A 23545-nucleotide genomic window follows, 5' to 3' on the forward strand; every position below is an offset into this window, starting at 1 on the left:
TCCTTAAAAGCAAAAAAAAAACCAAAAAACCCACCCGACCAAACAAACAAAAAAACCAACAAAAAAAACGCACAACCTTTTAAAAAAAGTTAGTTAGATGGCCTTAATACAATTTCTTTAGTCTGGTATGTCAGGAACCATGATATGAGGACTTGGGATTTTTGATAATTTTGTCAGCGTTTATCTTACTGGAGATTAGTTTGTTGCTTACAAAGACTTATAAAGCTGACATATACTTTATCTGATTGTACATGTGTCATGCCAAAATGTCAGCTTTATTACTATAAATAAGCCTTATATTCTACTACATAAACACCTGCCTGGAAACAAGAATTATCTAGTAGGTCCTGACAAATTAGGTAAACGGTTGGCAAAAACATCATGTCAGTTTACAGCTGAGAATCACTCTAATGTGAATTTCTGAATACAGTATACCCTTACAGACAGATTTGACGATTTGCTTAGTCCCAGATGCATCTGTTAATGTCGGAGAACAATAAATGTTGTCAAATGTGATCTCATCTCCAGTGCACCTAAGTTTTGAACCAAAAATCTCTGGAGTGAATTTAAAAACTCACATTCACTTCAGGGGTTAACCCCAAGCATCTGTACTGGGCCCAGTACTGTTCAATATTTTCACCGATGACACAGTGGGATCGAGTGCACCCTCAGCAAATTTGCAGGTGACACCAAGCTGGGTGGAGCAGTTGACACTCCTGAGGGACAGGATGCCATGCAGAGGGACCTGGACAAGCTTGAGAAGTGGGTCCATGTGAACCTTCTGAGGTTCAGCAAGGCCAAGTGCAAGGTCCTGTACCTGGATCAATCAGAGCAATCCCTGGTATCATTCCAGGCTGGGGGATGAAGGGATTGAGAGCAGCCCTGTGGAGAAGGACTTGGGGGTACTGGTAGATGAAATATTGGACATGAGCCAGCAATTTGCACTCACAGCCCGGAAGGCCAGTGGTCTCTTGAGATGCATCAAAAGCAGCATGTCCAGCAGGTCAGGGGAGGTGATTCTGCCCCTCTGTTCTGCTCTGGTGAGACCCCACCTGGACTCTTGTGTCCAGCTCTGGAGCCCTCAGCACAGGAAGGACATGGACCTGTTGGAGAGGGGCCAGAGGAGCCACAGAAATGATCAGAGGGCTGGAACAGCTCTGCTGTGTGAGAACGGGCTGAGAGAGCTGGGGTTGTTCAGCCTGGAGAAGAGAAGGCCACAGGGAGACATTGTGGCAGTTCAGTACTTGAATGGTGCTTGTAACAAAGGTGGGGCCTACAGCAACAGGACAAGGGTGATGGTTTTGACCTAAAAGAGGGAACATTCAGTCTGGATGTATGGAAGAAATTTTTTACTGTGATGGTGCTGAGACACTGGCCCTGGTTGCCCAGAGAGGTGGTCGATGCCCCATCCCTGGAGACATTCCAGGCCAGGCTGGACGGGGCTCTGAGCAACCTGATCTAGTTGAAGCTGTCCCTGCTCATTGCAGAGGGGTTGGACTAGGTGACCTTTGAAGGTCCCTTCCAACCCAAACCATTCTATGATTCAGCATATGTTGGATCAGCTGGCTCACTCAGGTGGCCAACCTGAAAGCTACAGTTTTGGTATGTCACTCCAGATTTATTCAAGAACTTCTCTTGGCAGGTAAGACTGTTTAAAAAAAACCCTCAGTGGTCCTGATATCCTTTGTTTTTCAGAAATTAAGAAAATAATCAGATTTGTTGAGGGTGGCACACAACAGCTGCAAAATTTTTTCCCTAGATTTCTGTCAAGCTTTTTGTCTGCCACTAACACTCTAGAGCAATAGGTAAGTTCACTTATCTTCATGAAATGGACTGAAATTTTTTTTTAGGTATATATTACAGATTCTTTCCCCAATTCGGTCAACAGGAAATCATCATTCTGACTGGTTCTCGTGTTGTTTTTTGAATGAAAAAATGGGGGCTCTAGATTCTTGGTATCACCTCTTACAGCAACAAGAGGAATAGCTTTGTGTCAGGCTAATCCTGCATCTCGCCCATGTGATGTATGTTGCTGTTTTGTGTGTATTTCATGCTTAACAGTAGTTCTTCAGTTGTGGAGAGCTGAGAGTTTTAAAGACGCCCAAGAGCTCAGATCTGCTAATGTTAAGACACACTTCCCCGCCCCCTTCCTTGCATAACTTGTGATCGCAGAGCCATGAAAGTATGTGAGTCCCTCCCCCGGCACAGACCGATCCCACCCGGCATATGATCTGGGCTCCATGTCAGCCGGGGCAGGCAGCACCGACTCACCAGAGCGCTGCACGTAGCCAAAGCAATGACCTTAACGAAAGAGAGTTCCTACGGGGCTTTTCCACCCCCTTCTGAGGAGTCCAAGGCTGATATGGACAGCAGCAGGGAGGAGGAGGCTGTGCCGCAATCTGTGAGCAGGACCGGAGCAGTGGTGCCAAAGCAGCGGGCGATGGGAAGGCTGGTCATGCACAGCATGGCCATGTTTGGCCGGGAGTTCTGCTATGCCGTGGAGGCCGCCTTTGTCACACCGGTGCTGCTCAGTGTAGGGCTGCCCAAGAACCTCTACAGCCTGGTGTGGCTCATCAGCCCCATCCTGGGCTTCATGCTGCAGCCTGTGGTAGGTTCAGCCAGCGATCACTGCACCTGTAGCTGGGGCAGGAGGAGACCTTACATTCTGGGCCTGGGCCTCATAATGCTGCTAGGCATGGCTTTGTACCTCAATGGGGACGTGATGATCTCAGGTGAGTGAGGGGCATGCACGCTGCTAACAGAAAAAACCCATCCTAACCTTCTGAATCAGAAAGAAAAGAGGGGTTACTTTTTTTTCTCTGCTAAAATTGGGTGTTAACATTTGTTATCATGTTACTGGGCTGCATTGAAGGTGCTGGAGAGCACTGAAATCTTCAAACACGTTCAATCCTAACGCAGCATGTTGTTTATGTAGCCTACACATAGTGTTATGTAGTTTGTATGTTTGATTACAGTATGTTGTATGTCGGTGTGGCAGCCTGATCCCTTCATAGAAGTAAAGCACCGCTTAGGCCCAGACAAGTTTTTAGGAACTAAAATCGATCTTGTTAAGTTAAATGATCAGTATTGTTTGTGTGATGTAATACACATCCAAACTGAGTATCTGTTAACCCATATTTTAGATGGATTAGCATTGAAATATGTATCTTTGGTTATTGTAGCACTGGCTTGACTCCAGACTCTGTTATGCTGGTGAGTAACAGAAATCCACGACTCCTTGGAAACAGTGTCGCACCTGGAATGTGCAAAATCAAATAGGAGTTACATCCCTAGATACTGTTGTATTTAATCTTGAGAAGTAACTTCTCAAAGCCTTGATGGAAGGTTATTGCTGTCATTATGAGGTGGCAGAGGGGAGAGGTGTGTGTTTTTATGCATGAATTGATTTTCAGTTCCTGGATTGGTGCTGAATATACTTGTATTCTTTTGCCCCAAAAAAGGAATGTTCTAGTCGACCCTTGATTATCTAAAACAATGGAAAGGTGGGACAAATAGAACAAAAAAGTACTGCAAAATGCTTGTATTCTAGGCTATCAGAGCATGCCGTGGAGGAACGAAGGAGTTAGGAGCTAGTGATGCTCGTGGTTGTGGAGCTTGGAGCACCCTGAGCTTGTGCTGCCTCAAGGCAGTACATCAGCCTGGCACAGCTCAGGGCTACACAGACTTAGTTATCCTGCTTTTCTGATGTGGTGCTCATATCACTGCTCTCTCTTGCGTAACTAAGCACTGTTTAGATACAGAGGTATCAGGAAAGATAAAATAAAATGTGGTTTTGCAGAACACGGCACTGTTGCTGTCAGAATGAGGGTGTTTTTCTCTTTGTAGCTTTCATCGATGAGAGAAGCAAGCAGCGGACGTGGGCAATAGTCATTACCATGCTGGGAGTAGTGCTTTTTGATTTTGCAGCTGATTTTATTGATGGCCCCATCAAAGCATATTTATTTGATGTCTGCTCTCATCAGGATAAAGAAAAGGGTCTGCATTACCACGCCCTCCTTACAGGTATCAGATGCCTTCTTTTTCTCCCTGTGTCTCAAAGGAGGGGAAAATAATTGCATGGATTTTATCCTTACTGTGTTTCTAATCTTGAATGAACTGATCATCTGATCCCACACTTCAGTCACGAGTCTTTTGTTGCTGGGTTTCCACTACTCCAGAGAATAGAAACTTGTGATTGCTGCTACAAGCATTCTGCTGCAGAAAGCTGTGGGCATAAACATTTACAGCAATATAGCCATGACTGAAGTAACAACAATTAACTATTTCAAAAAGTGAAATAATGTTTATTCAGCTTGTTGCTGGTTTTGGTTTGTCTTGGTTTGTTTTTTTTTTTTTGTTTTGTTTTGTTGGGTTTTTTGTTTGTTTGTTTTTTTCCCCCAAGTTTTTGCTGGAAAAAAAAAAAAAAAAAAATTAGGATATGTAACTTGTTTCCATGCAATAGCACATAAAAATAACATTTTTTTTATTCTGCAAGTGACATAGGGCAAGAGCTACACAAACCAGAATAGTTGATTTCCATTCTTCAGCAATGCTCCAATATGTGCTGCCTTCCTGTATAGAAGGAGTTCTGTGTAAAATTCAGAACTCACAGCTTCCACAAAATAAGTGCAAGTGGTTCAGTCCAAGCTCTTGCAAATGAAGTATGAGCTTTGATTGCCTTTATACATGTTGAAAATATTGCCGAATTACAGAAGGAAACCTTTTGTGCTACATGAGCCCTATGTTGAGAAAATGCACAGGTAAGACATGTAAGGCTGTGTAACTGTAATGTGAATCAGGAGAAGCTTCCATCTGTGTCTGTGAGCAGTCACTGTGAAGGGACTAGACGAAAAGCAGACTAGATGAGAAGTCATGCAATCTGTGCTGGTGCAGATTGTTGAGGCCACTGAGCTGTACCAGGAGCAGAAGCCCACAGGTTCGGTGGCAGTTACTCTAGACTAGGAGGGAGGTGTAGTAGCTGTTGACAACAGGCCAGTTTTGTACATATGAAATAGCTGTGCCCAGGAAGACAGGTTAAAAGGGAACCTTAAAGCCACATGGAAATTAAATCAGTATTATCCATTAGAAACTAACAGATACCATTTTTAACTATCACTTGTTTGAACAGAGAGGAAACTGAGTTTCTACATGTATTCTTGCCTTGAGCAGAACTCTGGTTGCGATTTTTCCGCAGATGATTCTAAAAAGGCTTCATTTCCAAATTCAGAGCTACAGATTTAGCTGATTCATTTGTGTACTGAATTGTGAAAACGGATGTGGGACAAATCGCATCAAATAAGACTGGAACAGATTTCTCTGCATTGTTTTGTCCATCACCCTGTACCTTCTAGAGTAAGGGCACTGTATCTTAACACTTCTTGATGGGTAATTATGTAGCCTGTGCTTGAAACCCTCCCTTAACAGGGGTTCTGCAGCCCTTCCAAAACAGTCTATTCCACTGGCCTTTTTGTTAGACAGTTTTACCTAAAATCTAATCTTAATATCCATTCTCTACAATTTCCATTTATTATTCCTAGTTCTATCCCTATTAGACACAGACAATAATCTTCCCACTTATTTTCTATCTTCTGTTTTAGACACTGAGTTCATTTCCCCTGTTTTATTCTTTCTTTTTATACTAAATATCTCCAAGATTTTGCTCTCCAATTTGTCTTCAGTTTAAGGTTTGAATATGAAACTCAGTTGCTTTGCAGTTACGAATCTTATGATCACTGATATGAGTAGAAGGAAGAGTGCACATATCCAGCAAGCACACTCAGACTGCGCTCCAATGTGATGATTACTTTTTGCCAAAACAGTGTTGTCGTGGTTTGACTCTGGCTGGCAACTAAGCACCATGCAGCCACTCACTCAACTCGCCCCCCAGTAGGATGGAGGAGAGAATTGGAAGGATAAAAGTGAGAAAACTCATGGGTTGAGATAAAAACAGTTTAATAGGTAAAGCAAAATCTGCGCACAGAAGCAAAGCAGAACAGGAACTCATTTACCACTTCCCATTGGCAGATAGGTCTTCAGTCATCTCCGGGAAAGCCGGGCTCCATCATGAGCAACAGTTGCTTGACAAGACAAATGCCAACACTCTGAATGTTCCCCTTTTCCTTCTTCTTCCCCCACCTTTATATGTGGAGTATGACATCATATGGTATCATATTCCTTTGGTCCATTGTGGTCAGCTGTCCCAGGTGTGTCTCCTTCCAACCTTTTGTGCACTCCACAACTTTTTATTGGCAGGCCAGTATGCAAAGCTGAAAAGCCCTTGTCTGCTCAGCAACAACTAGAACATCAGCGTGCTACAAACATTATTGTCATGTTAAATCCGAAACACAACACTACAGCAGTTATTAGGAAGAAAATTAACTCTATCCCAGCTGAAACCAGGACAAGTATGCAAAGACATCAAATATCTAACATTCACTCTGTGCAAACATGAGGTTAAACATGAGGAAGAAATTTTTTACAATGAGTGTGGGAAAACACTGGCCCAGGTTGCCCAGAAACGTGGTGGATGCCCCATCCCTGGAGACATTCCAGGCCAGGCTGGACGGGGCTCTGAGCAACCTGGTCTGGTTGAAGATGTCCCTGCTCATTGCAGGGGTTTTCTTCAAATAGTTATTAATAGCCTAATCGTTTTTTATGAGAACAAGCAAGGATACAGTCCTTTGTAAAATGCAGCATGGCACAGCAAAGGAGGACCATAATCAGAACCTAGAGGGAGAAAAGTACAGAAAGCCCAGAATGAAATTAAAATCACTTTGTTTTTAGGTGAAGCAGATGTTACTTTTAGTTAGACAGAATGGTTCTGCCTTACATTGCCTTCAGCTCTCCTAAGCAGAAGAATGGAAATGCTTCCAAGTCCTGCAAATGCTTCTTTCCTGCTTGACTCCCATGTCCCGCAGAGCCACACAGTTAACAAGGTGTCAGAACTCTACAAAGCTGCTTCCTCTACCAGAGCTCTGTACACAGTGCGCTTTCTTGTGCTTTTGGAGCTGTATGCACTAATAACAAAAATAATTTATTTATTTATTTATTTTAAATCGGGCTGAACATCGCTTTTTTAACTTCAAGACACAAGGTCACATTCTCATTTTACCTTTTATTCTGACTTTTCTGAGAAAGTCAGTAAATGGAATTACACATTTGTATTCGAACTTTTTTGTTTTCTTTTCTGAGTGGTGAGGTACTTGGACTTTGATAACTACAAGAAAATGCATTTGGTTTTATTTCCTTTTATTTTTTTTAATTTCACATGGAGACAGTATTTCTGTTTAGATTCAGCTGTATAAAATACATTTTACAAACTCAAAACTATAAATAGTCTCAATATAATTTTTAAAAACGTTTGTTCTTTGAAGTTAAAAAAACCCCATACATTTCAGTAGAACTTTATTTTGTATTACTCACTGTTTGAAAGAAAATAAAAGCTCGAAGAGAAAAGAGGTGGAGGCCCATGTTGCTATGTGTTCATGCATTTTTTGGAGACCTCTGTCCACCAGAGCTGAGGAGATTTTTCAAGAGATGTTTTGGTAACTGCTTATGTATGTGTTTAGTTCTGTATTCCTGCTTCTTGTGATTAATATCTGGAGAGTGATTATTCAGTCATTTCTTGAGGGGATTGCCCATTGAGGGTATTGCATACAGATTGTTTATTTTATCAATGCCATTAGATCTTTTTTTTGTCCTTTTTCCCACCCCTGTAGGTTTGGGAGGAGCCCTGGGTTACCTGACAGGTGCTGTGGATTGGGGTCACACTGTGCTAGGATTTTCCTTGGCATCAGAATTCCAGGTGATTTTCTTCTTCGCAGCCTTGGTTCTCCTAATCTGCCTTACTGTGCACCTGTACAGTATTCCTGAAGTCCCACTCAGATATGAAAATGAAGAGACAAAGTTGTTGTTGGAAGTGACTGGATCCTATAAATATAGCTCCATAGAGGAAGAACTCAAGAAAAGTGACTTCAAATCAACATGTGCTGGTATAATGGCTGGAACTAAATCAGAGAAATCTGCTGTTGTACGTACAGAGGTAAGATTTTGTAACCCTTATCGTTCTATGCTTGGAGACCCTGTAATTAGCTGATGCTGACTGTTTGCAATATAACCCCTTCACACATAGCAAAAGAATCCTCCACTAGGATACAGGGTCAATAGAAAGCCTGTTTGCCTTTTTTTTTTTTTCTTTTATTTATAAAGTATTTCCACCAAGAGAGCCTAGATGAACTAACCCTGACGCTTCAAATAATTGGCAGGGAGGAGGGAGAAAAGGTTCAGGTTTCTGCTCTGTGTCAGTTTCCTGATACTCTCCTCATGTGAATTGTGTAAGGAGGATATACTTTGTTCTTCACTCCTGATAGAATTAACATCGCGTTGCAGACAAGGACTACAGACCATTATTCTATGATGTAAATCTGTAACCCCCATTGAAGTCCACGCGCTTACATACATAAAACATATGAAGCATTTGTTCCCTGGTCTAGTAAACATTCCAGTTATGCTACTGCTTAGCATTTAATTGAGGATTTAGTGACAGCAGTGATGTGTTTAAAATTGATACTTCTGTAACAATGCTACCTCACTTACAGAGTTTTATTTTGAAGTGATTTGTAGCTGTGACTTTGGCAGAGCTTTTAGGTGGGAGAGAACAGCGAGACCTTTCAAATCATCACTGTTAATTCTGTTTCTGATGTGTTTCTATGAGCAATTGCTTCAACCTAAGGCAACTAAGAAAAGGTGAATCTACCTGAAAAACGTCTGGAGAGCACATTTCTAGAATGCTCTTGGGAATAGAAAATAGTTTTTACTGTTTTGTTGACTTCTAGTGGTAGGAATCCTCACTGCACTCTCATGGTACCCTGGGCAAGGAAATGCTAATGTGTATGTTTGGCTTCTAGTGTAATGATAAGTGATGAAACAGTTGCCTGTTGTTTTAATTTCCCTCCTGATCTCTAGGTGTTGTGTATATTTATCCCTGATACAGGTCTTGATATATCAGGTAAAAAATATGGAGAATGTGTAGGTTGTTGTAAGTTAGAAACCTAAACTCACGTTTAAGCTACAAATAGAAGGGATTGATTATATTTTACTATTTTTCATTTGTAGTATAATAGCACTTGACATTCCTAACTCAAAGAAAAATATTATTATGTCAAATACAACACACAGAGGTAGAATAGAACACTGCCTGATGAGAATGCCAGGCAAACACAGAGAAGGACAGCAAGTGGCAGTGTGTCAGGAGAACACGACTAGCAGACTGCAATGCTGGCCCGTTTCCCCATTGTGGGCCAGGCTGAGCAGCCAACATCCCTCAACAGCACTGTTCACTCTGAACATCCTCCAAATTGCCAGAGATGCCGAGTGTCATTGACTGCTTGGCCCAAATGGTCTCTAAAATAGAAGGAAGGTAAATGAAGAGAGAGCAGATGCAGTGAGAGCATGGGGAGCAGATGTTGGGCCAGGGTAGCCTCTACCTTGGCAAGAACTGATTCCACTGAATCAGTCACATCTGACACCCGAGGTATAACTCTGGTGTCCATGGTAGAACAGCTTCTGCCATTGCTCTCCTCTACGTATTTTTATCTGGACAGTCTGTCAGAGGCCCACAGTGCTTTGATCTGTCTCATGTTTCTTTGATGTGCCTGAGTATCTATAAATTCCAGACAGCCACTGCCTGAATCATCTGTCTCTTGTGGTACATGGTTTTTGAGTTCATTCATTACTGTAATTGCTTCCTTGAATAAGTGGTTTGGTTTCCTGTTTTTCTGTGTCTCTTTTTTTTTTTTTTTTTTTCTGCAGGCATCATGGCCCTATACCTTCTAAATTAAGGACTGTGATCTTATGTGCTAATAGCTACCATGATTATTTATCAGATTTGACCTGTTACAGTATGAACACACATTAAAAGTGATGCATATTTTTTCTTTAGTTTTGTGCCAAGTTACTCAGGATTTATTACCATAAAACCCAAGTCATATTGATTCCTCTGCATCCTTAAGAATCATCTTAGGCCTTGAGTTGTAGAGAATTTATAGATAAAATGATTGGGCATTGTGACCTTTGAAGGATAAGGTACTTGAACAGAGTCAAACTTCAACACATCATTTAAATTAGTTTGGGGTTTGTGTGTTGCTGTGTATTGAATGTGTGCATTAAACATTTCAGTTTCCATTTCCACTCTCTAAAATATCTAAATAGAAAGCAAGTATTTCTGTCTAGCTGTCAAATTATTGTTTGCAATTACAGCAGTATCCTTTGTAGTTCCCTGACCTTATGATAACACTTTGATTGGAAAAACTGTCTTAAAGAACCATGTGGAAGAGTTGAACAAATTAAAGTCAGACAATAGTTATTGTCCTTGAAATAGCACTAATGAGACAATGTGGATTTTTTTTTGTTGTTTTTTTTAATAACTGTAGAAGAATAGGAAGCTTACTCCGTTTAAGAGAGACAGTGATGCCCAGAGAAATTCCAAGGGAATTGGACAACAGACAGTTCAAGGTGAAAGTCTGCAACTTGAATTTTGGCATTTCTATGAGGATTAAAAACCTCTCACTGCAGCAAAATATTTCCCAACTTTGTATGTGGTGATTACTCGTACAGTAGCTTGCAGCATAACCTAGTTCAAAGGAAAACAGAACTGTGAAAAGTAGAACACCGAAGGGAGTGAAAAATGTCACTATCTTCCAGCAAATTGAAGGGAAAAATTCAGATTACCAGTAATGAACATAACTTTCACCGGTCTTCCACATTTCATGACCACATGGATCCCCTGATCATCTGTCCCAACACTATTACCTCCAAACATCACTAGAGAAAATTTGAAGTATTCCACCATATACAGATACAATAATATATTTTTTCTTTAAAAGCAAAGAACTATGCAGGCACTTTAAAGCAGTAGGAATTCTGTGTCACAAATACCTGACATCAAGCCACCTACAGTACTGAAAAAATTCATGTGACACAAGTGATGTGATGAATGTGTCTAGAAAAATTTTGAGGCACAGGGCTCAGAAAAAGAGGAGGCAAATAAGGCGGGGCATTGAAGGTGGTGCAAAATTTTGACTGTCCCCATCAGTGAGATTTGTTAACCAACACAAATAATGGGATTTTTTTGGAATGAGATATTTCTGCCATGGGATGAGGCATTCAGGTGCTGCAGCTGGCATTCTCTGAGTGCTAGGATTTTGGGTGGTGCTGTATCTCTTGTGATGTGTCACAGTCTCTCCCTCCTTCATGGAGGGGAGGACAGTACATAGTGGAAATCTTATTATATGCCAGAAGAGGTGAAGAAGTCTAGGGAATTCAGCACATAGAAGGGAATGGGAACAAGGTCTCAAAAGCGCTGTATTCCACGACTGACACATTCTAATTCTCAAGAGGTATTCTGAGTTTATTTTTTTTTCTGTGGTAGCTTTAAATTTTCAATGTAAAGCTGATTGTCTCTATTAAGTAATTATTTTTGCTCCTATTCTGGGGTTTGTACAGGTAAGTAATAATCCTACCGATTATAACAGGAAGAAATGATACATCCTTGCTGATATATCCCAGCTCTCCCAGAATCTCTGTGAATCTTTCAGATGACTTTATTAGGCAGTGGCTCTACAAATCAAATATATATTGAAGGACATTCACTACCCAAACAACTCTTCCTCCAAAAAAAGTAAAAAACTGTGAAGTTTGACAACAAGCAAATGCTGAGGCCTTTCATGTGCTATCAGCTGTTTTATTAGCCTTCAGGACAATAATACTGTATTACTGTTATATACTTGCTTTTAGGAACAGAGGCGGATGACCCTTAAATCACTCCTGAAGACACTTCTAAATATGCCATCCCACTATCGCTATCTGTGTGTGAGTCACCTCTTTGGATGGATGGCTTTCCTGTCCAACATGCTTTTCTTCACAGATTTCATGGGACAGGTAAAAGCATAAAATCCTTTCACTTCTCTTTCCTCATAGCATCTCCTTCTCCAGTGAAAATAAAATAGACAGCATTATAATCCTGAAGGAATCACAGTGATCGCAGAGCCAGCTGTGTCTGTACGGCTCAACAAGAGTTTTGTGAAACCACTAATTGATCTCAGGCCCTTGTTCCAAGCTAGTCTGTTGGATCTTTGGGGGAAACCTTTTAGTATTTGTAAGGCTGTTTGTATCTATTTAACTGTTCCAGATGAAGCTCTCAGAGCTGTTCCAAACACATCTATTCTTTGCTTTGGCTCTGGAGCCCCTCTGAGGTGGGCACGTTTCCTAACTAAAGTAATGCTGATGTTGCTTGGATGCAACTGTCCACATCCTGGCACTGTTGGCACAGAGATGTCCACCTGCACTGCAGCCTCCCTGGCCTCAGGCTCTGCAGCTCTTTGCACACAGTGAGATACTGGGTAGCTGAAAGCTCGTCTCCTGAATTTGGCTGTCCCTGCCATACCCCTTTAAACCTTTCCCTGAGTCCCTTCTGCCAGCTATTGCCTTCCTGATACCCAGTGCTCCCTTTCCCACACCATTCATGGGCTGTAAGACTGTATTTACCTGCCAGTGATTACTGCCTATACGACATTGTCTGACTCCTTTCTTCCAGGGTACAAATATGCTCCTGGCATGAATTGTCTCATTGCCTTTTTTTTTTTTTTTAATTCTGTGATTTCCATGCAGTATTCCCATTTCCAACCTTTTTCTGTCTCTGTAGGTGAGAGGGAGGGTTGTGGTTTTTTGACTGTTGTTGTTGTTGTTGGGGTGGGTTGGTTGGTTGGTTTTTTCTCTCTGCAGTGTATACGAACAACTGAAAGAAAAAAATTTGCTTGCCTAGATAAGAAACTGAGTAAGACAATTACTGGGTGGAAAAATGAGTGTGTTGGGGTAAACCTGAAAGAGAAAACAAAAATTAATTGTAGATAAACTCAGGAAAGAAGGACTAAGGCAAGAAGACAGAAGTGGAGAGAGAAGAAGAGTAGGAAATAAGACACCCAAAGGAAAAACAGCAAACAAGTCAGTGTGGAGTGGAGAGCTCAGGAAAAGGCAGAGGGTAATAAACCAGGAGGAACCTGGGATGTGTGAATCTGAAAGAAATGAGTATGAAACTTGGTGAACTGTGAAAGGATAGTTTGAGCACTGCTTAAAAGATTTCTTGGGTGCTAATTATCTCCTCTACCAGAGATGAGACCCTAACAGGGGTAGCCGGTTCCTGTGTGAGAGAGGTATTATATACATGCAGTCCATTCTTGCCTTCTGTGATCTTGTGGTCTCTTCCAGGTTGTATACCAGGGTAGTCCTTATGCACCTCATAACTCCACGCTTTACCTTACCTACAAAGCAGGAGTAGAGATGGGATGCTGGGGGTTGTGCATCAATGCAATCGCTTCATCAGTATATTCTTGTAAGTACCCAGGAAAGTACTCCAACACTTTGTTTTGAAACAGTGTTTAAACTGTTTGCTATTTGACATTGTTTAAAAAAATAGAGCAATGCCAAATTAACTGGTTTTTTGGTTTTTTTTTTTGTTTTTTCCACATTAAAGCTTTAAGAAATGTTACATTCTCAGCACTGTTAGAAACTTGTATCTCAACATGTACACTTCCTGACCATACGATGAGAGGTCACTTTGGGTTAAGGCATTGCTCTGCATGTGAACTGACCCTGAACACTGAAAATCCTGAGGCTAAATTTCAGACAGAAATCCATGCCATGGACATCATTCTGAGATGTTCTTTTGCCTAACACTGCTGTAGCTGTACTTTCTCAAAGGTCCCTCTGTTGGCCTCTCCCCATCTGTATTTCTCATAAAATAATTTTCACAAAGCAGTAGAAGTTCTTGCCAGAAGCATGAACCTTGCTCTCCAAAATTATGTGTAAATATGATAGCACAGTTCCCCAGATAGGTTTCACCATAGCTCTTATCATGGATTAAAAAAATTGCTTGTGATCTGAAAACTCAAATGAATAGCATTTTGGAGGCTGAACTGAGCGTCTAAAAGAGTCTTGTGGGAAATCTTTTCCCCTTTGGAACTTAACTGTAGGTGTTTCTGTAGTGCCTTTCTCAGCTCAGACAGAGGTTGGTGCCAAAAGATCACATTATAATCAAACAGTGGAAATGTCTGAAGTTGTCAATGGGGGCAGTTCTTCCAAAATGGTTGTTAACTACTTCTTCTCTGGAGTTGGCTATGCCAGAATAAGGCTATCCCCAGAAAAAGCAAGTATTCTTTGGCAAGTTTATACCTAGAATAATTTGAGGCATCTTCCAAAATCAGTAAGATTATCTCCTTTATTGCATTTTACAAAATATAACCCCTAAAAGGAACTCCCTCATGAAATCTAACCTGTTCTGCTTTAGTCTTATCAGCTTTTTCACTTTCTTTCACAGACCTGCAGAAAATTCTTCTGCCATACCTAGGATTAAAGGGACTTTATTTCATTGGATACCTACTTTTTGGATTGGGTACTGGATTAATTGGCTTGTTTCCCCATGTCCATTCCACTCTGGCTCTGTGTTCCCTGTTTGGTGTCATGTCCAGCACACTGTACACGGTGCCTTTCCAACTCATCGCAGAGTATCACAGGGAAGAAGAGGTGAGTTCAATGTCTAAAGAAAGGTAAGTTTATGTATGTTTGGGTCTGTTTAGTCTGTTTTGGGTGAAAACTGTTTAGAACTGGTGAGCAGCTTTAAATTTTAATTTCGAACTATTTATGATGACCCATGCTATGAAAGGAAACTTTCTGACTGAAAGAGGTAAGGTCTCAGCTCCAAACTTTCTGAACAGTCCTGTAGTGAGACAGGTAATTAATTAATCATCACAACTGGAACAAAGCTAATCACAGTACATGTTCAGGCAGTAAGCAGATAACAGGGATCCTCTTCGCATTGCCTTCAAGCGCTACTTTCCTTATATTCTTCCCTCCAGTTGTATTAGCTGAGGACTTGACTTCTGAGTTCCTAAGGTTAATAGCCACACTGTAGAGGCTGGAAGAGTTTTTAGTTAACTGCAAAGTGTTATGAAAACTGCTAGCTAATAAAGATATGTAATTAAAGTACAGTTTTATAGAGTTCAGTATTACATATACCACATTCTCATCATCTCTCTAAATGTCTGGGGTTGGTTTTTGCTCCTCCCTATCAAGAAATCATGTTTCCAAGGAGAATATGGAAAAGCTTGCATTTGTTATATCACGTTATTGGGCATGGCAGGATCTTCATGTCTTTCAAAGTGTTAAACTCTTTAATGGAAAACTTCTGTCAAGTCTCCTAAATTAGTGAGAAAGCTGGGAAGAACAAGGATTGAAGAGAGTTGGGAGGACTTCGGAAAAGTTCTCATTGTATCTGGGGATATCTGAAGAAATTAATAAAGGAAATGTTGAACTTTTGAAAAACAACATAGAAACATAGTTGAGACCAGCACAGGGCTAGATCAAAGTCCTTGAGTACGTCTCACTGTTCTGTACAACTTTTAACCATCATCATCTGAATGATGAATATAAGAAAACTCTTAATTATTCTATTGAATCTTAGGAGTAAGTCTCAATGTGGTTAAATATTTCGTAGATCTGATTCCTAATTTTTCAGGTAATTTGTCGGTTTCTTCCAATAGAGAATGCTCATTATGAGATTTTTAGAAAGATGTAACAAAGGACAGGGAATGAACCTTCAGGTGAGATCACAGTCCTAACTTCATATCAGTCAACTCAGAGAAAGGGAGTAAAAGCAAAATAGTAGTCTAGCTCTGATTCGCAGCTGTTCCAAGGGAGCAGTGAAATAAAATACACTGAAGTGTGCACAGAAAAAAAAAAAAAAAAAGTGGAAATACTTCAGGTGAAAGGACTGTATCATTCCAGAAAAAAGAACAGATGTTTTCCTCACTATGCATTCTGCCAAAATCATGTGGTTTTAAAATGTTGCTGTTTCAAGTCCTGTTCTTTGCTGCTGTTCCCTAGGCCCCAAATTCTATTTTATCTACTGGATTATGAGGGGACTGTTTGTCTCCAGTACTTTTGAGCTTTGTGTGGTAACAGCTTGAAGGCAATGTTACAGGTCTTGCAAAAAGCATCTAATTGGCCAAGAGAGTTTGGATACCAGAAGACAGCAATACAGCTAGCCTACAGTGTGGAAACCTCTTGTTTGTTACACTATAACCTTCTGTACTCAGTAACCTGTGGAAGAACAATAAACATGTAAATGATCATTTAATTGCCCAGTGAAATAGAATAGTTCCTTCCTGGAGGGAATCACGGAACAGCTTAAGTTGGAAGGGACCTCCAAGGATCATGTAGTCCAACCCCTCTGCTCAAGCAGGACCACCTGGAGCAGGTTGCCCAGGATCATGTCCACTCTGGAGTGGATATTTCTAAGGATGGACACTGTGCAACCACTCTGGTCAACCTGTTCCAGTGATCACCTACCCTCATGGGGTGCTTATATATGAGATGCTTGCACATAATAAATGAGGTCTTTTGCTCTGCTATTTATATTGTAGCAGATATACAGATAATCACTAGCTAATAATGGTCTTCCATCATGTAGAAGAATCCTAGTCTGGACCACTGTTTTCAGATTATTTTTTTCCCCAGCAATAAAAGCATTACATTTACATTTCAGTACTGAACTCCATTATGTGCTTTGAGGCATAACTTCAGAGGACACTGCTCCACTATAACAAATTCAGATCTGTATGTGTGGGGGACATCGTGTGACTCAACATCCCTTTGAAGCTCTCCTTCAACCATGAGAGTTGGAGCTGAATTATCCATGATGGGGTCTCCTGTACTGTGGAATGACAGTTTGCCAGAGCTCTAATAGAACTGAACTTCAAGGGAACAGCTGATTTTTCTGATCAAGTTACAATTATTTCATTGAGAAAAAGTATAGAGGGGAAAATTGCAGATGGGAGAAATGGGACAATTTAGGGGGAGCTTGGAAAACCCATTATCACTTGTAAAAGCTCTCTTGCAATTCTCTAATCTCTGTGGGACAAGCAGAATAAACAGGTAGGAAGCAGTGAGCTAGTCATAGAATCATAGAATCATAGAATATCCTGAGTTGGAAGGGAACCACAAGAATCATTAAGTCCAGCTCCCGTCCATGCATATGACAATCCCACAGTTCACATCATGTGTCTGAGGGTGTTGTCCAGTATCTTCTTGAACACTGTCAGGCTTGGGGCTGTTCCCTGGGGAGCCTGTTCCAGTGCTCCACTACCCTTTGGGTGAAGAACCTTTTCCTAATGTCCAACCTAAACCTCCCCTGGCACATCTTCCTGACATTCCCTCGGAATCTGTTATTGGTCACCAGAGAGAAGAGTTGGTGCCTGCCCCTCCTTCCCTTGTGAGGAAGCTGTAGCTGCCATGAGGTCTCCCCTCACTCTCCTCTACACTGAACAAACCAAGTGACTTTAGCCACTCCTCATACGGCTTCCCCTCCAAATCCTTCACCAACTCCATAGGCCTCTTCTGGACACTCTCCAGTAGCTTTATATCTTTTTATCCTGTGGCACCCAGACCTGCACACAGTGCTCCAGGTGAGGCCGCACCAGTGCAGAGCAGAGCAGGACAATCACCTCCCTGCCCGGCTGGCAATGGTGTGCTGGATGCACCCAGGACACGGTTGCCCCCTTGGTTGCCAGGACACACTGTTGACCCATCCTGCTGCATCTGGGGCTCTGGACAGAACATTGCCTGAGAGCTGCAAGTTACTGAAGCTGTCTCATTTCACTGGGTTTTGTTTTGTGCTTATTTTCAGACCCTCAAGCTGCAGACCGGGGTACAAGCTGGAGATTATGAGCGAGGGAAGGGCATTGACTGCGCCGCTCTCACCTGCATGGTCCAGCTGGCCCAGATCATTCTTGGTGTGGGCCTGGGGTTCTTGGTTAGTATCGCTGGCAGTGCAGTCACTGTGATTTCGGCATCTACGGTGTCACTGATTGGCTGCTGCTTTGTTGCTTTTCGTGTTCGATATGTGCAGTAGGACTGTGTGAAGCAATTGGAAGACATCTCCCCAGGGGAGCATTTTCTTTTTGGGTCGGTAGCACTGGTGCTGTTGCCATGCTAGTACTGCTGGCACATCCTACTCTCTTCCTTCCTCGGAGTGGTTGCAGTTCCAGAGCTTTATGAAATGGAGACTTGATAAACCTGTTTACCTAAAGCCTGAGTTAGGAAGCTTCTGTATTTTGACTGCTTTATTACTTCATTCCTGCTGATGTGCTATTACACGTAACGGTGTGTACGCCCATGGTATCTTGATGCCCTACATGAGGAGTCATTACAAAACTCTTCATTACCCATTTGTGGAAGTTAGTAGATGAAGTACGTGATAAATTGAAGAAGTAATAAAAATGGACAGGCTTAGGAAGACAGTTGTTATTTATCCTGGGTTTTTTCAGGTATCTTAATTTTGGGGATATTGCCTCCAGCTGTCAAAAGCTGCAGAAGCACCAAACAGGTCTAAGAGGCCATGCAGGGTATAATTGTGTTATGATTAGTAGTACTGTTTAATGGAATCAGTTTATTCCCAGCTACTGTCAAAAGCAGATTTGGGTGTGAAAGAAGACTGAAATGTAAAAAGATTGAAGACTATTGTTTAAAGCATAACAGTTAAGTAATTATTTTATACTGGATCCTGCTGCTTCTGTATAAATGGAAGTATTATACTGACTGACCTTGTCACAAAAGTCTGCCTAACTCCTCTCTGAAAATCCATGTGTAGGCACCTAAACAATCCAACTATGGGAAACATCTGCCATTTCTTCCTTCTTAAAAAGCTCACCTCTTGACTTTGATACTGTAATTGAAAAAAAAAACAAAACCAACTTGGCCAAAATAAGAATTTTATGAATGCTTGTCATCCACTTAAATCTTGATATCAGATATGACAGTATTTAGCTTATAGTAGCATCTCTGTTTTCTCTGTTTTCCTTCATGCATCTAACTTTGAGTGGAATGGTATTTGCTCTTTCCAGAATATTGTAAATAAATTCAGTTCTGCAATCAGGAATTATTTCACAGTAAATACTAAAGTGCAGTTGCATGTGAAGCTTCATTCTTGTTTTTATAATATTGCCAGAGTTTTGAAAATCCTGTGTCTGTGAAAGTGATAAACTGTATTTATGCTGTGCTTCCTCTGTCTTGAAAACTGTCATATCCATTTGCTGTTATATGCTAAGCCACATGAAGCCATCTGCCAATACAATACTGTTAATGAACAGTAACACAGAGAGACCATTACCAGGTATGGTGTTTTGTTTCGTTTTTTAAATGTTGCAGATGTGTAATTAACACTGTTCAGTCAAATGCACCTATGAGCTCTTAGAAGTTCTGCATGATACAAACTGACACCATCACAAATAAACACTTAGATTTGAGCGTAAGGTGCCTCTGTTGAGATGCACCAACTTCACTCTTTTTGTATATTTTCAAGAGTAGAGTGAGTCATTTATTCTCAGGAAAAACAATTTTCCCTTGGGCACACTCTTATTAATCATAACAAGCCCATGATAACCTCAGCTCCCTTTTCTTCTTGGTGACTGTGTCTCCACTGTAGGCCCAAATCAGGGCTCTGTGCCTGGCAAAACTTGAACTTTTTCACAGCTCCTTCATTCTGCTGTATGAAAGAGCCACTTTTTATGGTTTCTTCCATTTTTGTAGCTCTTCATGAATCCACCTCATTTCACACTCATGGAAGAGAAAAGCTGAGCCCTTGAACTGTGATTGGAAACCTCATAGGTGCTGATGGCTGGAGCACAAGGGTCTCAATCGGGACAAAAAGGAGAAAGCCAGAGAATGAAGAGTGGTTGTCTTCTCAGTTCACTTTATGCCATCATTAACTCATTAACTTCCATTAACTCCATATCTCCTGGGAGGAGGAATCTGTAAGGGAAGAGCGAGGCTTCTGTGGAGCCATAAAAATTGAGATAAGAAGAGGTGATCTGGTCTTCTAGAACTGCAGGATTTGAAGCACAATGTAAACCCATGCTCCAGGAGCTGAGGACATAAAGTTCCCATTTCAGTGTGAAGCTGGGAAAGGAACTTCACAAGACCTGTGTGTTTGACAATATTTTCTCTGAGGTCAAATGCCATCAGAACATTAAAATTTGAATGGGTGGTGCTATCTCTGCTCTGTTACACAAAGAGAAAGCTGGCATTGATTCAGGCCCACAGAGTGACTGTGGATCTGTAGCAAAATAACAAGAATTGTGAACCTGCAGAGAGAACAGAAAAGTGACCATCACATATATCAATGTTTTTATTTACTAATTTATACAGGGAAAAGTGTTTCGGGTTCTCACATTATCACCTTTCTTATGATCTTTCCTTTTATAATTTTCTGCATGCTACAGAACATAGAACAGAATAGAGCCATTTTTTCTTAGGAAATCTTTCTATAAAAACATCCCGTATTTGTTTCTAAGATTAAATAGTATCTCTCTTAATGAGTCTTTGTCAAAAATAGAACAGCAAACAGACAAAAAACTGCATACAACTTGAAAGACAGTGTTTAAACCCGAAAAATTGTGATGGTGATCTCTCTGAAGTAGTTACTAGTGTTACTGAAAACAATCTAAAATGTTTAGAGAAGGGATAGGTGGTAAATCTAAAATGTTTAGAGAAGGGATAAGGTAAGTATTTCAGCAATTGAGATGCTAAAATGTTAAAAATATTAAAGGCACTGAAGAACTGTACTGTGGTGTTACTAATTTGAGAAGTTACACCTCTCCTGGTATTTTACATAGCTCAGGACTTGAGTTATCAATATGATTATCTATTGCACTTATTACTGGCTTTTATTGCAGTGATGTGAGTTTCAAAGTCAGAAGTATCCTGACTCTGATCTTTCTCATCTGGTCTTGTTTCCAGACATGAAATCAAATAAATAAAGACCTTTATATTGTGTTTATGCAAATGATATGTTTAGATAAAGACAAGGTGTCTCGAGATAACCAACCCCTCCTCCCTCTCACTTTAACAGAACTAGTCATGACTGAATGAAATGAGGTAGGAAACAAGGTTGCCATCTTATGTAAATGACACTTTCCTTTTTCTTTCTCTTATGAATGCCTGCCACATTCCTATTTCACAGGCAGGCCTGTCATGCAAGCAAATCATTCAAGGGAGTTTTGGTTCTCTTGTTTAGAGGACTTGCAGTGTTAGTAACATTTCTTTTCCCCGATGTTCATTCTGGTTTTCACAGTGATCTCATTACATTCATTTGACTCCCTTGGAAACAAGCAACGCAGGTGTTTTGTGGGAGACACTTTTCTTCCAGGTAAACTACAGAAGTCAGGATGAACTCGCAACTTCAGCATTGGTGCCCATGAAATGGTACCAGTCCCTGCAGCATATCAAAAGATAGGGAGAGTGGTGTGAGCAGGAAGTGTGGCAATGATGACATTTGATATTTCTGAACTGTAGAGGGATCGCTTCATGAAAGATAAGGGTGGAAGCATCTGCTGTAAAGTGTTTTCAAATTATTTCTGGCATGATAAAGCTATAAAAAATTACCTATAAACTCAAACTTTTCCCTCTAAGTTTCCAGCATTCATTTCTTATTCCCTAGCTACTCCTTCTTTGTTTATTTAAGCAGCAAATGGTCATGGTCACTTGTTCAAGACTAAATTGTTAAAAGCAACCTGTAATTCTGTTGACTTCTATGGTGTATTCAGTTTCATACATTGCTCCTTTAGGTATGCAAAACATGTTAATCAGTTGTATTTCCTAATGTTTCCTCTGGAAAATGAGCTTTTTACCTCCCCATGTATTAATATTTTACCTGGGTATTAAAGATTAATGACTTCACATCATGCAGCTCCAGGTAAGTACTTGTAGTAGTGGGAAAACAAAACTCAGTGCTCTCACTCTGGATTGCACAGTAGACTGAGATAAGCAGATCCTGCCTGGTATTTTCAAGGAGAGAGATCTGTGATCTTTTCTAAAAAAACTGATTTATTTTTGAAAGGGTAATTGTCAAAGGCTATGTCTGCTCCAAAGAGAAGAGTGAACGGAGCTGCTGTCTTTCAGTAGATCAAGTATTTTCCTACTTGAAGGCTGGGTGCTTGGTTGCCCCCCGGTGTTTAATGACATTATAGCACTTCTCCAGGGCTTAGGAGCTCCCTGCCTTGCCTCGCATTGCTTTCTAGCATCAATTCTCTTCCTGTTTCATCTTATCCTGAAGTGATGTGCTGCTGCAATTCAGCTCTCTCTTTTCATGCATAAGCAAAAGAAAGTTGCTTGCTAATAGCTTTAATCCGGCTGCGTAATGCCAATGAAGACACCAATACATGAACACATGGCTACAAGCCCACCAAGAACACAGCACCAAACTCATGGTAGAATCTGGCCTTTGAAACCTTCAGTGCTAATGTCAAGACTCAGTCCTGGAGTGCAGCCATCTCTCATTTGTTTGGTGGATGAATTTCTGTTGCATTTCTTCCTGACAAGTAAAGTCAACAGGAGGAAGGGACAGTGGAGGACACAGAGAGGACAACAGGCAACCTCAGGGTCTTTGACCCCTCTGTTTTCAGTGCCCCTCTGCTCATAAGGTGTTGAGGAGCAGCGGGAAAGATAGCAGAAATGTGGAGTCTAAGGAGAGACATGAGTGAAAGAAAAAGGTTCTGGCAGAGATGCCTTTTGTTAAAGGTTGGGAGCACTAGCCTGGAGTTGTATGGGTGGCAGGTCACCATATAACTGCAAATGTATCTCAAATGATGTGTTGTGCTTTTCAACATTCAGATCTGATTTTGTTTGTTTGTTTGTTTGTTTGTTTGTTTGTTTGTTTGTTTTTAATAAAAGAAATGTCATACATATTGCAATACAATTTGCAAGTTATCAGATTCCAGGGATTTTGAGGGCTGGATTACCTCTCTTTAATAAGTGCTGAAATTTCAACAAAACACCCAATCCCAATAAAAAGACCTTTAAGAAATATATCACACGTATTGTTAGATTGCCATAACATTGCAAAATATGGCAATAAAACAACTGTTAAAACTATGTTTCTCTCTGAGAGATGGCACCTTGTTAAAGGGTGTTGTTCCTTTCTGAACTGAAATTTTGAGTTTTTTTGAATATTTTACTTGAAATGACTTCATACCAAGTGTGGCCAAAATTCAAAATTTGAGTCTATGTCTCTGAAAATGTAATCCCAAATCTGAAATTCAAACTAGATTCTTCTTTTTAACTATTTATTATCAGCTGTACATGTTGAACAGTTATTTAATACAGTGCTATAGGAGCCCTGTTACTTTCAGTTCGGGGGTTCATGGATAGCTCTCTACCTATATATGTATCACTGGATTTGCCTGTTAATAAGGGACTGGGTTTCAGCAGAAAATGCTTTTTGATGGGCAAAAGGAAGAGTATGTTTCCTCTAAGCTTCCCTCAACTGTTTCAGCAGAAATAAAAAGCAGTGAAAGCATTTTAGAAATCTCTTTATGACCATAAACATATATTAGACAATTTGAAATATACAATAGGAGGTGATCTGAGGGCATAAAGTTTTTAGAGTTTTTCCAGAATAAATGTCAGGCAAGACAGGCAAGAATGTGCACATTCTACT

The 23545-nt window shown here is 40.7% G+C and overlaps 1 protein-coding gene across 4 annotated transcripts; it reads left to right on the plus strand.

The window, feature by feature from the left end:
* Positions 1 to 2224: 2224 nt before the first annotated feature.
* SLC45A2 (solute carrier family 45 member 2) lies at positions 2225 to 22751 on the plus strand. Of its 4 annotated transcripts, XM_071802377.1 has the most exons (8): positions 2225 to 2732; positions 3847 to 4023; positions 7719 to 8041; positions 11794 to 11937; positions 13264 to 13387; positions 14372 to 14577; positions 17738 to 17863; positions 19639 to 22751. In XM_071802377.1, the coding sequence occupies exons 1-8, from the start codon at positions 2297 to 2299 to the stop codon at positions 19684 to 19686; spliced, it is 1584 nt and encodes a 527-aa protein (XP_071658478.1). In that variant the 5' UTR covers positions 2225 to 2296; the 3' UTR covers positions 19687 to 22751. The 4 variants fall into 4 exon arrangements, with proteins under 4 accessions (XP_071658478.1, XP_065717458.1, XP_071658479.1 ...); XM_065861386.2 differs by having other exon boundaries at positions 17738 to 22751; XM_071802378.1 differs by having other exon boundaries at positions 7824 to 8041; positions 17738 to 22751.
* Positions 22752 to 23545: the final 794 nt, after the last annotated feature.

Source organism: Patagioenas fasciata, chromosome Z (genome assembly GCF_037038585.1).
Source record: "Patagioenas fasciata isolate bPatFas1 chromosome Z, bPatFas1.hap1, whole genome shotgun sequence".
NCBI lineage: Eukaryota > Metazoa > Chordata > Aves > Columbiformes > Columbidae > Patagioenas > Patagioenas fasciata.